This window comes from Marmota flaviventris, chromosome 10 (assembly GCF_047511675.1).
Source record: "Marmota flaviventris isolate mMarFla1 chromosome 10, mMarFla1.hap1, whole genome shotgun sequence".
In the NCBI taxonomy this organism is placed as follows: domain Eukaryota; kingdom Metazoa; phylum Chordata; class Mammalia; order Rodentia; family Sciuridae; genus Marmota; species Marmota flaviventris.
The window spans coordinates 51736502-51748828 of record NC_092507.1 but is presented as its reverse complement, the minus strand read 5'-3'; the positions used below and the strand labels follow the sequence as shown (position 1 = coordinate 51748828).

Genomic DNA, 12327 nt, shown 5'->3' with positions numbered 1-12327 from the left:
TCTGAGTGGGAGTCATATAATTCCACTTGCTCCTTGGAAAAGGCAGGAATCCCATTGTGATCCTTCTCTCAAACTAAGCTTCCAGTATTAAGCAATTGGATCCTCAGACTAATTATTTTTAATTGAAATCCATAGATTTTTTTCCATACGTTTTTTAAAGGTAAAAAAATCACACATAATTCTACTCCCTCTCATAATCTTCTGCTTCTGCAATGTTGTCTTATCTCTATTCCTTATTTGAATATATAGATATATGAACGTACCCAATGTGTATGAAAATTTTAACCTATACTGTTTGTCTTGAATAACAAAAATTTTAATGGAAAACACTGATGTAATCTTGATAAGTATTTAAATAAAGTGCTCAGTTTCTCATAAAAGCAGTAGTATGATTTGTGCTCTGTGAAACAGGAGTCACTAGCCAAATGGCTAATGAGTTCTTTAAATATGGCAAGTCTCAAATGAGATATACTATGAATATAAAATAGACAAAAAATATAAAATGTCTATTTTTTATATTGAACACATGTTGAAGTAATATACGATGTATTGAATTACAGAAAATACTAAAATTAAGTTCACCTATTTTTAATTCCTTTTAATGTGGCTACTAAAATTCTGAATTACATATATGGCTTGCATTGTATTTCTATTATACTATGTTGATATAGACTATCATATACAGCTCTGGGATTTTAAAATTGGAAAAGATTCTAAAATTGCCATGATAAGGGAATGGCTGAATCATCTTTAGTGTGTTTACTAGATAGACTATTATATAGCCTTTAAAATTACAGACATTTGGACTATGTGGAAGAAAAAATATGTGTGATGTTCTATCAAAGCACAATTTATGCCAGGCATGCCATAATTCCAGCGGCTCAGGAGGCTGAGGCAGGAGGATTGCAAGTTCAAAGCAAGCCTCAGCAAAAGCGAGATGCTAAGCAACTCAGTGAGACCCTGTCTCTAAATAAAATACAAAATAGGGCTGGGGATGTGGCTTAGTGGTTGAGTGCCCCTGAGTTCAACCCCCATGATAAGGGAATGGCACCCAGAAAAAGAAAAAGAAGGAAAGCACAATTTTAACTTACAAAAAAAATTTTTTAATCTAGGAGAATTTTTCCAAAATACTAACTAGAAATATGTTCAGAAGGTAGGATTATAGGAGGATTTTTTTCTTTTTTCCTTTATTCAAATTTAAAAATTGCCTTCATATATTTTTCACACTGAAAGATATAAGCTATAAAATCTAATTTGTTATAAGTCACTGGATAACACTGCTTCATAAACTCAGATCAAGGTAAATAAGTGAACCCAATGTGTTAGTGTTCACAAGTTATTATGGGAAAAGGAACAAGCTTATGTCTTCTCTTCCATGGTTCAATGAGAAGAGAGTGAAACTCCAAAGGGATAGTTGATAATATATATTGTGTTTGTAAAAGAATGAAGAATGAAAGAGGAACATTTACTTCTTTTACCACTTTGAAAGCTATAAAGAACGAATTAGAAAACTGAATCTTAAGTTTCTTTAAATAGAATTAAAGCTCTGAAAATAATGTACTACATTTAAATACTTACTCTTGCTAAATATTTTTTTTTCACTCATAGATTCATGGTGTTGCTATCTAAAGTTGAGACATCATCAGAAGAAATCATGGAAATAATGAAAAATTTAAATAATATAAAGGTTTGCCCTTTTTTTTTTTGCATAGAATTTTTCATACTTCTACTACCCCATTTGAAAAAGATAATAGGAAAGAATCCCCAGACTACAGAATCCCATCCAGTAAAGAATTTGCAAAGGATATGTTTAATTTGCTTTTCACAGGAACTTCTCTGCTTATTTAAAATGACTTAACTATAATATTTTAGTAATTACTTGCTTTCTCACATTTAATAGCAAATTTACAGATTGTTTAATCTTAATGTAGTTTTTGTTCATATATTATAAGGCTTACAATAGTTGAACAACTATAAAATGTTAAATATCCTCACATAGAGTTTAAATTTTTCTAATGAAGGAAACTATATTATATTTTCCATGTCACTTACTATAGAAAATTCACTTATAGAGAATTTTTTTTTTTAACTCATTTAGAATAACTTGCTTTTAGGCTTTAGAGGGCAATAGAGAGCTTGAAAATCTCATTAGTATCTCCCGTTCATCATGTTTCTTAAAAAGAGAAGTGGAGAAAACCAAAGAACTAGGTAAGAAAAAAAAAATTTTTTTAATTTATTTTTTTAAAAAAATAAATGACAGCGGAATGCGTTACAATTCTTATTACACGTACACAGCAGTTTTTCATATCTCTGGTTGTACATAAAGTATGTTGACACCAAAGGTAAGAAAAATTTATGAGTTTTCAGTAATAATTTCAGTAATAAGATAAATCTCTTAATTTTTCTCAAATTTAAATTTGATAGACTTCTTTATATATGCACCACTATGGCCATGTGAAATACTATTTTTCTTTTATTTTGGGGACTACTCTTTAATGTTAAGGGAAAGATTGTTACCTTGGAAATTGCAAGTAGACTTCTTTTATGTGGAGCTGATTTTTAAAAGGAGATATTTAATAAGGCATTGCATTTTGTACTTGATACCTATAGATAGGTATTGTTTTGAAATCTTTTTTCTCATGAAATTTTTTCTTCCAAGTAATGAGAAATTCTTCACATTCCATTTTAATTATTTTGCAGGGGTTGGGGGTGCCGGGTACTGGGAATTGAACTCAAGGCACTTTAAGGCTGAGCCACATCCCCAGACCTATTTTGTATTTTGTTTAGAGAGGGTCTCACTGAATTGCTTAGCTCCTCGCTATTGCTGAGGCTGGCATTGAACTTGCAAACCTTCTGCCTCAGCCTCCTTAGCCGCTGGGATTATAGGCATCCATTTTAATTCTTAACATGATGTGTTTTTTTTTCTTTTAGTGACCAAACTAAGAAAACAAAAGCTGTGTGAAAAGAATTCAGTACTTCCTCACAAAGGTAAAGGGCTGTGTTTTATTGCATAAAGAGATGGTTTTATTTTATTGCATAAAGAGATGCTTTCATCTCATTTAATCAAATAAAACCAATCATTGTGAGTCCCTTTTAGTGTATTCTTAAGACTACGAATCTCATCTGAAAAACCTTATATTTCAGTTAGCAGAAGACCAAGTCCAATAAGATCATCTTCCCTGATGATTCAATTTTTAAATATTCTGAAATAACAGTTTTAAATTTTGTCCTTTTATTAAAATTTCTTTTTCAGAACCCAGACAATTGGGACAACAATGCATTAATTAGCCCATTTCATCCCATCATCCCAGATGTGAAGCACCTATAAAAACTTTAAATGAGCAACAAATATACCACTTATGGTAACTTTGAAATAATATTTAAATATCTATTATGTTTGCAGAATTGACAACTTAGGACTTAATGAGTTAACATACCAGTGTTTTTAATGGTGAATTAGAAAGACATATAAACATTAAAAGTTACTTTTTAAGCAGTGTCCTGGAAACTTTTAAATCATTAATGACATTGTGACATTTGAACTATTATGCCTCTGAGCATTTCACAGTATGGGAAACTCAATTAGAAGTTTGTTTTTGTTTGTTTGTTTGTTCTTTTTAGCTATACGTGACAGTAGAATGTATTTTGACATACGTACCTGGAATACTTCTTCTCATTTTTGTGGTTGTACATGATGTACAATATATGACACTGGTCATATATTCATATAAGAATATAGGAAAATCACGTCTGACTCATTCAGCTGTCTTTGCTATTCCTGTCCCCTCATCTTTCCTTCATTCCCCATTGTCTAATTTGGTGATCTGGTGAAGCATTCCCCTTCTAAACCCACCCCCACTCCACCCCTGTTTATTGTGAGTTAACATCTACATATCAGAGAACATTCAGCCTTTGGTGTTTGGGATTGGCTTATTTACTTAGCATGATAGTCTCAGGTTCTGTCCATTTACCTACAAATGCCATAATTTCATTCTTCTTTATGGCTGAGTAATATTCCATTGTGTGTAAGTACCACATTTTTTGTATCCATTCTTCTGTTGAAGGGCACGTAGATTGATTCCATAGCTTAGCTATTATGAATTGGGCTGCTATAAACATTGATGTAGCCGCATCACTATAGTATGCTGATTTTAAGTCTTTTGGATATATGCCAAGGAGTGGGACAACTGGGTCAAATGGTGGTTCCATTTCAGGTTTTCTGAGGAATCTCAATCCTGCTTTCCAGGGTGGTTGCACCAATTTGCAGTCCCATCAGCAATGTATGAGTGGACCTTTTTCCCACATCCTTGCCAACATTGTTACTTAAATTCTTGATAATTGCCATTCTGACTGAAGTGAGATGAAATATCAGTATAGTGTTATTTTGCATTTCTTTTCCAATTACAAGTTTTTAAGTTCCCATAAGAAATATATATCTGTACCTCAGGAAGGAAATAATCATGGACTATAAAATATTAAAACCTTTAGACCAACTCTTTAAAAAGAGTGATCATTTTAATATTACTGACATGGATGCTATTCAGTAATCTCTGCAAGTGGAGTTAGGCCTTGACTCACCATATTGTAGTCTGCCATTTTTAATTATCAGTTACTACCATTGATTGAGTACCAGTTTCCAACACTAGGATCAGCATTTCTTTATAGCAACACTGCAAGATAGCTTTTTTCATTTTATCATTGTAGACAAGAAACAAACACCAAAAATATTAAGTAACTTGCCCAAAGACACTGCTACTTATGTTATAGAGCAGGAATTCCAATTAAGGATCAGTATGACCTCAGAAACTATGGTCTTTTCATTATTTCATGTTTCTTCCTGAAACAAATGAAATCACCCAGTCATCTCAGCTTCTAGATATAAACTTCATAACTAAAACTGGTTCAACCAAACCAATATGCATTAGAATGTGCCCAGGATTCCAGTCAGATCCAAAGGCCATGCCAGACCCTCCAAAGCTCTTGTGGAAAGTGAGTGAAGCAGGCTTTGTGAGCCCTTTCATTAAAGGCATGTAATTTATACTGTGATCCCCAAAATTTAAGAATATTTAGGGTAGCTTTCTAAGAATAAGCTTAGAATCTCTCTCCTCGATTAGAATGTATAACTGTTTCTGTCTTTCCTAACTTGACAAGTTTTAGAGAATCATAATGTAAAATTTATATTGTTATTTCCCAACTGAAAGAAACCTTTCTCTGTAAATTCTATCCCAATAGTATGGTTTTTAAAATCTGTAATTCCCTAGAACTCACTAGAATTAGACTCCATATAGTTGGCATTACCAACAGTTTTGAGAAATAAGGAAGGGAAAATACTAGAAAAAAAGTAAATGTAAAGAAATTTTTTCAGAAGTATTCATCTGTCATTAAAACATTTTTCTTTCCAGGGGATAGGTACTTTTGTAATCTTTTTATTCATTGTACCTCAGTTCTTGGTGTATTTATGGAAGATCAGCTTTAACTGTTTTCTGTTATTTAGACATTAAGACTAACTTGTCCATTATTAGGTTTTCCCCAAAGGGATGAGTTTTATTCATTCATAAAGGAAATTATATTATTAATCGATGTTTTTGAATTTCTAAATAAGTATTGATTACTTGGAGCTTAAATAAAAACTGAATTTTTAAAATTACATAATACATATTAATAGGTGTGTATGTGTATATATATATATATATTATTTATCACCTTCCATTTGTATTTCTTAGCAAGAGCTACATTAGCTCTGTTATTTCCTGAGGTATTTAAAACTTCACTACCTTTTTGACTAATGTTGAAAAACTATTGCTGCCTGAAAAACAGATAAGTTTATTTTCTTTGTAATTTGAATTTGAGCCATATAGGTTTACTGAGTGCTTTTCCCACCTCTTTTTCTGGTTTCTATCATGTATATTTTTAGTTTGGGGGGTTTTGTTATTGTTGCTGTTGTTAAAGATGATGTATATACATAAACACAAGCATAGGCACACATACACATAATTTTTTTACTAAGCTAACAACTTTCACCCCTTCCTGTTCATAAATTCATTTTAAGAGAACTTAAAATTTAAGTTTAAAGTTTTTTTTTTGACATCTTAAACTTGCTTGCTTTATATGTTCCTTATTTTGAGATTTGTCTTTCAGCTTTTATAGAAATGTCTACTTTATTTATTTTACTATATAATTACCAAGAATTATTTAAATTTTAAAATGATTGAGAATCTTCATAACATTATAAATTATATAAAATAAAAATCAGCCTTCTAGTAAGTACTGGATTTGCTTCATTTAGATAATCATGAAAATGAGAATAAGCCAATTAATGTTCTACTATCAAAAGCAGGTCAGATTCTTCTTTTTCTCTCTTTCTTTTTTTTTTGGTGGGGCAGTCCTTCAGATTCTTATAAAATTCTCCTAGAATAATTAAAACATACAATACCAGGAGAATTACAACAATTTTGTTATCATTCCCTCTTCAAGTGGGTCTTTTACTTCTACTTGTTTTTTCATTATTACAGGAAGAAGAGTATAATTACAACACTCTAGTGTTTTAAATAAATAGACATATTCCTAAGGCTTTATATAACTTATTCAAGAGAAATTTAAAACACACACCATAACTTGAAAATGTACACTGAAATTTTTGTGGTTTTCAGAAGAACTGGATCCTGTAAATGAGGGAATGCCTTCCTAAAGTATATGAATAAAAAAGGATCTCTGCTGAAGACAAGTTTCTTAAACAAAGAAAGGCTTCTTTTTTTTTTTCAGTTACTTAGAAGTAAGCCTGACTTCACTTTCCCTAATAATATTGGCTTTATGACTATTAGGAAAATAATGAAATGAAAGGTCCTTTTTCTTTTACATTTGGTTGTGAATTTTCATAATTATTTTAAATTTGTTATGCTGAATATTTAAAACATATGACCATTCAATGGGTTGATACAGATAGAATGTCACATTATCATCACATGGTAAGGCATGAAATTTATTTGCTTTAAATAATCAACCACTACTTAAAACAACTTGATAGAGATATTTCTTAAGTCAATAGATGGCATTCTGTAGTACTTAGTATTCTAGTTTTTTCTGAAGATAGTAGAAAATGCCATCATTGTTTGTCTGTGTCCAGTACTTCCAATAAACAAAATGTTTTTGAAAAGAATGTAAGCAAATTGTAGAGCAGTTGCCAAGATATGAAATCCAAACACTTAGCTTCAGTCCAAAACACATTTTATCTGTTTTGAGAATAATTGTGTAGGTTGTAGTATGCATATTTTAAATGAAACATAATCATTTGAACTTTGCATTGTTTAAAAAAGTTGATTGTTTCAGCTGTTTGTAATAGAAAATATTTCAGAATTTTTAACTCTGGTGTTTTTCTTTTTTTTTTTAAACAGCATAAATCTAATGTTCCTGTCTTCTTTAGTTAATTTACTGTGTTCTTGCATTGTAAAATTCAATCTTGGTTATAGGATTTAAGTTTATCAGATTCTTAATCTACAGGATAAATTTTAAATTCCAGTTCTAAGACTATAAAATAGTTTGATATTGTCTTTTCATTCTTACCACCCACTGAAGTATTTTTTAAACATAAAAATATGTTGTCCTTTTCCCACTCAGTCTTGAAAAAGTATTCATCATATCAGCCAAATCATTTTACTCCCAGAAGACTTCTACCCTTTTGTTTTTTTCTATTATATCTTGACATTAAACAATATTTTTTTTCAAACAGATACTTCCATTTTTAAAGCACTGAGGTTTGAAGTTTAGACATGATGAGTTTTAGGAGAAACAACAAAAATTTCCCCTTAGGCTTTAAGATTCTGGATTTATCTAGAGATAAAAACAATGGAGGTATTAATTTTGGTAGCACAAATATACATTAATTTACACCATAGACCTTAGCTCTGTATAAGGATTCAGCTGTCATATATGCTGTATGTGGGTCATACATTTCCTATCAGTAATGTTAATGCTCTTGTTTTACACTATTCATCACTATTTTGGGGGTACAGTACAGCTGCTGAAAATGCTTACTTGAGATTTGTCTAGGATTTCAGGAAAAGCAAACTGGTTTATTACTTCACAAAGTCTTTTTAATAATTTCTCCCATGACTTAATTTCTTATACTTTTACTAGAAGTATGATAATTTTTCTTTTGAATATAATCAGTAAAAAATGTTTAAACTATAGATTTGGACTCACTTAATAGCAATTATGTGTTTAAGAGGTGTAAATAACTTGGTAGCAGACACTACAAATATCCAGGTGCTGTGTATGTGCTGATGACAACAAAATTGAAAAGAAAGACTGTAATAATTCTGACTGGTTTTCTCTGCAGAAGATATTGATTATTTGTGTGTGGTGAGAGATTTGGAAAATTCAATTAAAGGAGTTGTGCAAAGGTTTCATAAATTTTCCTTCTACAGCGTGTACACAGACATTGTTGCGTATTAAATCAATGCAGCACTTCACAATATATTTTCTTTGAAACATAAAAATAAATAACATTTAAACAGTTCTGCTTACTACAGAAACAAATTTTATTTTCTGTGAAGCATTTAGTCATGTGCTATCACTGACTCATACACATTTGCCAGCTGTAACAAATTTTATAGACATTTTCCCTGGAGACAGATCTCACATACTATGAATTTTTAAATGAGCAAATGGTGAAGAAGGGATGTCAGCAATATAAAAATTGATCAGTTAAAAGATAAAAGCATAAGTAAAGAGATTTGTATGGTAGTCTTAATAGGTTTTATTAAATAAAAATACTATAAAAAGACAGTAATGAATAGACTGAAGACTAACTGTTCTTGAGGTGCAGAAAAATTATTCGGTCACATTTATAGAAATTGGTTTTCTGTCATCTGACAGGTGAACATTTTTTTCCAATCTTAACTCTAGTTTAAAAAGTACCCCCTTTAAGAGTTAGATAAATTATCTAAGTGGTTTATATATTTTAAATACATATATAATACTTATATAACTAATTATATAGCTAAAAGCAGGACTTGTATAATAAGTAAATATTAGGTGATTTTTTTCCCTGCAGCTCAGACCTCAGGAAGGAGGAGAATGGTTGTTTTTATTCATACTTCATACCATATGCTTCAGCCCGCTGCAGTCTCTTTCAGTATTCCAGGCCTCCCTGCTGCTTCTTCCTCTCCTTCATTGCTTTTTCTTCTTGTCTAGCAAACTCATGCTTATCCTTTAAGGTCAGCCTCAGATGTCCCATTCTCTGTGAAGCTCTCTCTCCCCAGCTCTCCTAGTTAAAGCCAAATTGCTTCATCTTCTAGGCTCCCACAATATTTGTGTGAATATTTCTAAATGTATCTTGTTGGAATGCATTGTAATTCTCTAGTTAGAGGGCTCTCCCTGGGCTCCTCTTTAGCAAAGTCTTAATCTCTATTGTAGCCCCAGACCTCAGTATGGAATCTGGAGAGAAGATCAGATCACAGTGCAATGAGTATGAATGGCCATTCTTAGAATTTTTTAAAGAATTATCTAATTATTTTCAAATACTTGAAAATTACTCTGTTTGCATGCCTCATTAATTTAATGCTGATTGAATACCTATTATGAACTAGGTATTGTTCTAGCTTTAGGGATACACTGACAAACAAGACAGACACTGTCCTGCCCTCAGGAGTATAGAATCCTCCACATACAACAAGTAATCATAATAAAGCATAAAGAGTATACTAACGGTGGTGGTAAGCATATATTATAATAAAGTTCTGGCTCTTATAATAAAATTTTAAATGTATATTCCAAAATAGAATCAGGCTAATCCGGTATTGACATGAAAATTTATAGCCCCACAGCTATTTATCATGTAAAATAAAACTTTAGGTTATTTTTAATTTTCATTTTGATTCAATATTGATTCTGCATAATATAGAGTTACAAGTTACTTTGAACTGTTTTCTGAAAAAATTCTTTCTTCTTTCATATAGAATTATGTCATCTTGACAGCTACGAATTCCTTAAAGCCGTTTTAAAAAGAGGTACTACTTTACTTTTCTAATTCAGCTTAACTTTGTTGGATTTTTCCTGTGTTGTTCAAGTGGAAACATTTTATTTGCATTATCAGATATGATACTGTCTTTCTATATGAAAAGATACATAAGCTTTGGAGCTTTAGTTGAAATTTATTCTTGTAAACAACAGAAGAGCAGTCTGACAAGATCTGTGAGTTAAATGCTGATTGAAAAAGCACAACGTAAAAGAGGGCACATTTTTAACTATAAGAGGATCCTTAATTGAGCACCTTTGGTATAAATATCTAAATAGATAATGACAAATAGATTGTAGTTTTCATAGGACACATCTGACTGAAGAAGATATAACCAGCCTATTAAATTTGGAAATGTGCTAATAATTTCCAATTAAGTAAATAATTTTATACTAATTGTATCTTTTCTTCAAAACAATTCCTATGGATTAAGCAATACATATGATAGTTTATCATATCTTATTGTAAGTAATAAGCTAGACGCAATATAAGTCATGATGTGACATTAGCATTTAGTGTACCTGTTAACTCAAGGTTCTCATTAGGAATTGGTATTATCCCACTGGCATCAATATTAAAAAGATTTTTAGAAGCTAACCAGATGTTGCCTGCTATTTCTTAGAATATAATTCTTTCTTATTTTTTTCCCTAAGAAAATTCATTTCTTTGGAAATATCTCAAGCGATTAATTTTAGCCTAACAAACAAATTGTTTTTAAAATAATTGCAAGCCTTCTTACATAGAAAATTATGTCACTTTTATTTATCAAAATGTTGTTAATACAATAAATAATTGTTTATAATAATGGCTAACATTTATTGAGTATATTTTTTGTGCCAAGCACTATTATAAGCACTGTATACATATCTTTTTAATCTTTACAATAACTTTCGAGGTAGATACAGTTATTATCTTTATTTATAGGTGAGGAAACTGAAGCACAAAGAAGTTAAGTATTTTCTCCCAGAAGCACCAAAGACAGAAAGCCAGGTCAGTAAACTGAGTTGTCTGGTTCCACTTAACCACTACTTAGTAATAATCTACAAATGTCAGGTTTCACTACTAGTCAAGGATTTTGTATCCTGTTAAGAAAGAATAATACACTCAAACACACATATAATTTATTCATCATAAGGTTAAATATTTTATAGAATTTCTGACCCATGAAAATTCCAACAGAGAACTATTATGTTAGATGGTGTTCATTAACACATATTCAACAGCCATATATTTAGCAAATGAACATACTCATTTATATGATAGTCTCATTAATAAACTATGGGAAACTGGAGTACTGATAATAACTTTGTGTTCAGGGATGCTAATAGAGGTCATCATATTTTAGAGGTAGGTTTTTTATTTTTATTACTTTTTAAAAAATCTTTGATTTGAGTAAGCAGGGATTGAACTCAGGGGCACTCAACCACTGAGCCACATCCCCAGCCCTGTTTTGTATTTTACTTAGAGACAGGGTCTCATTGAGTTGCTAAACACCTCTTTGCTGAGGCTGGCTTTGAATTCGCAATCCTCCTGCCTAAGCCTCCCAAGCCACTGGGATTACAGATGTGCACCACTGTGCCCAGCTTGAGTAATACTTTAAAGAAATTAGAAAGAATTAAGGTTGAACTACCAGGCAACTCTCCTTTGAGAAGTCAAAGAGAAAAATGACAGTTAAATACAAAGATTTTATCTTCAAGGCATTTCCTTGGTTTCTTCTTTTGACTGTTTCCTTCTTACTTCGGGAACTTTGTTCATGATCTCAAGTTATTAATCTTAGTGAAAAAAAGATTTCCAAATCTATTTATGACCTCCCTTACTGAGCTATAACCCTATAATCTTAGCTACCGTACTGATTTCATCACTTACCCTTCAAAAATGTTCTTCCTTCTACCTTTCTAGCAGTTATGCATCATTCCATAGGCTTAAGAGCGTAAACTATGTTCAGAGGTTATATGATCTGGTAGCCGTTGGGAAGTCACAGAGACAGAGAATTTTAAGTCTAAACTCTTCTTTCTAAGAGGTCTGGCCAACAGCAAGTACAGATAAGGATTGTGAGTCCTATAAGGATGAAAGTATCAACCTAATTAGTGGAGGAATTGATAAACCTCAAAAATGCAAAGACCTCTGGCAGAAGCTTGGGGTAGCCGAAGTGGATTATGCCTTAAAGCAGAAATGGAATCTCCTCTCCCATACTGAATCTAAAAACCTTAAATTCTACTGTGTGCTTGAAGAAACTGAGAGGAAAGCTCAATCTTGAAATAGGCCACAAGTCCACATGCCTCTAAGGCCATGAAGAACATAGACCTGCCTTA

At 31.5% G+C, this 12327-nt stretch overlaps 2 protein-coding genes across 3 annotated transcripts in view; one reads left to right on the top strand and one right to left on the bottom strand.

Annotated features, from left to right (window-relative positions):
* Positions 1-12327, bottom strand: part of Alg6 (ALG6 alpha-1,3-glucosyltransferase) — a 94375-nt gene that overhangs the window by 31904 nt on the left and 50144 nt on the right. The gene's annotated exons all lie outside the window — the stretch shown is intronic.
* The window catches only part of Itgb3bp (integrin subunit beta 3 binding protein), a 58523-nt gene that overhangs the window by 44253 nt on the left and 1943 nt on the right, over positions 1-12327 (top strand). For both annotated transcript variants that reach the window (XM_071617910.1, XM_027949520.2), the window contains exons 5-9: positions 1609-1687; positions 2115-2208; positions 2932-2988; positions 9957-10007; positions 10940-11005. In XM_071617910.1, the coding sequence (XP_071474011.1) occupies positions 1609-1687; positions 2115-2208; positions 2932-2988; positions 9957-10007; positions 10940-10968 (310 nt within the window). In that variant the 3' untranslated portion in view covers positions 10969-11005. The remainder of the gene's footprint in view (positions 1-1608; positions 1688-2114; positions 2209-2931; positions 2989-9956; positions 10008-10939; positions 11006-12327) is intronic.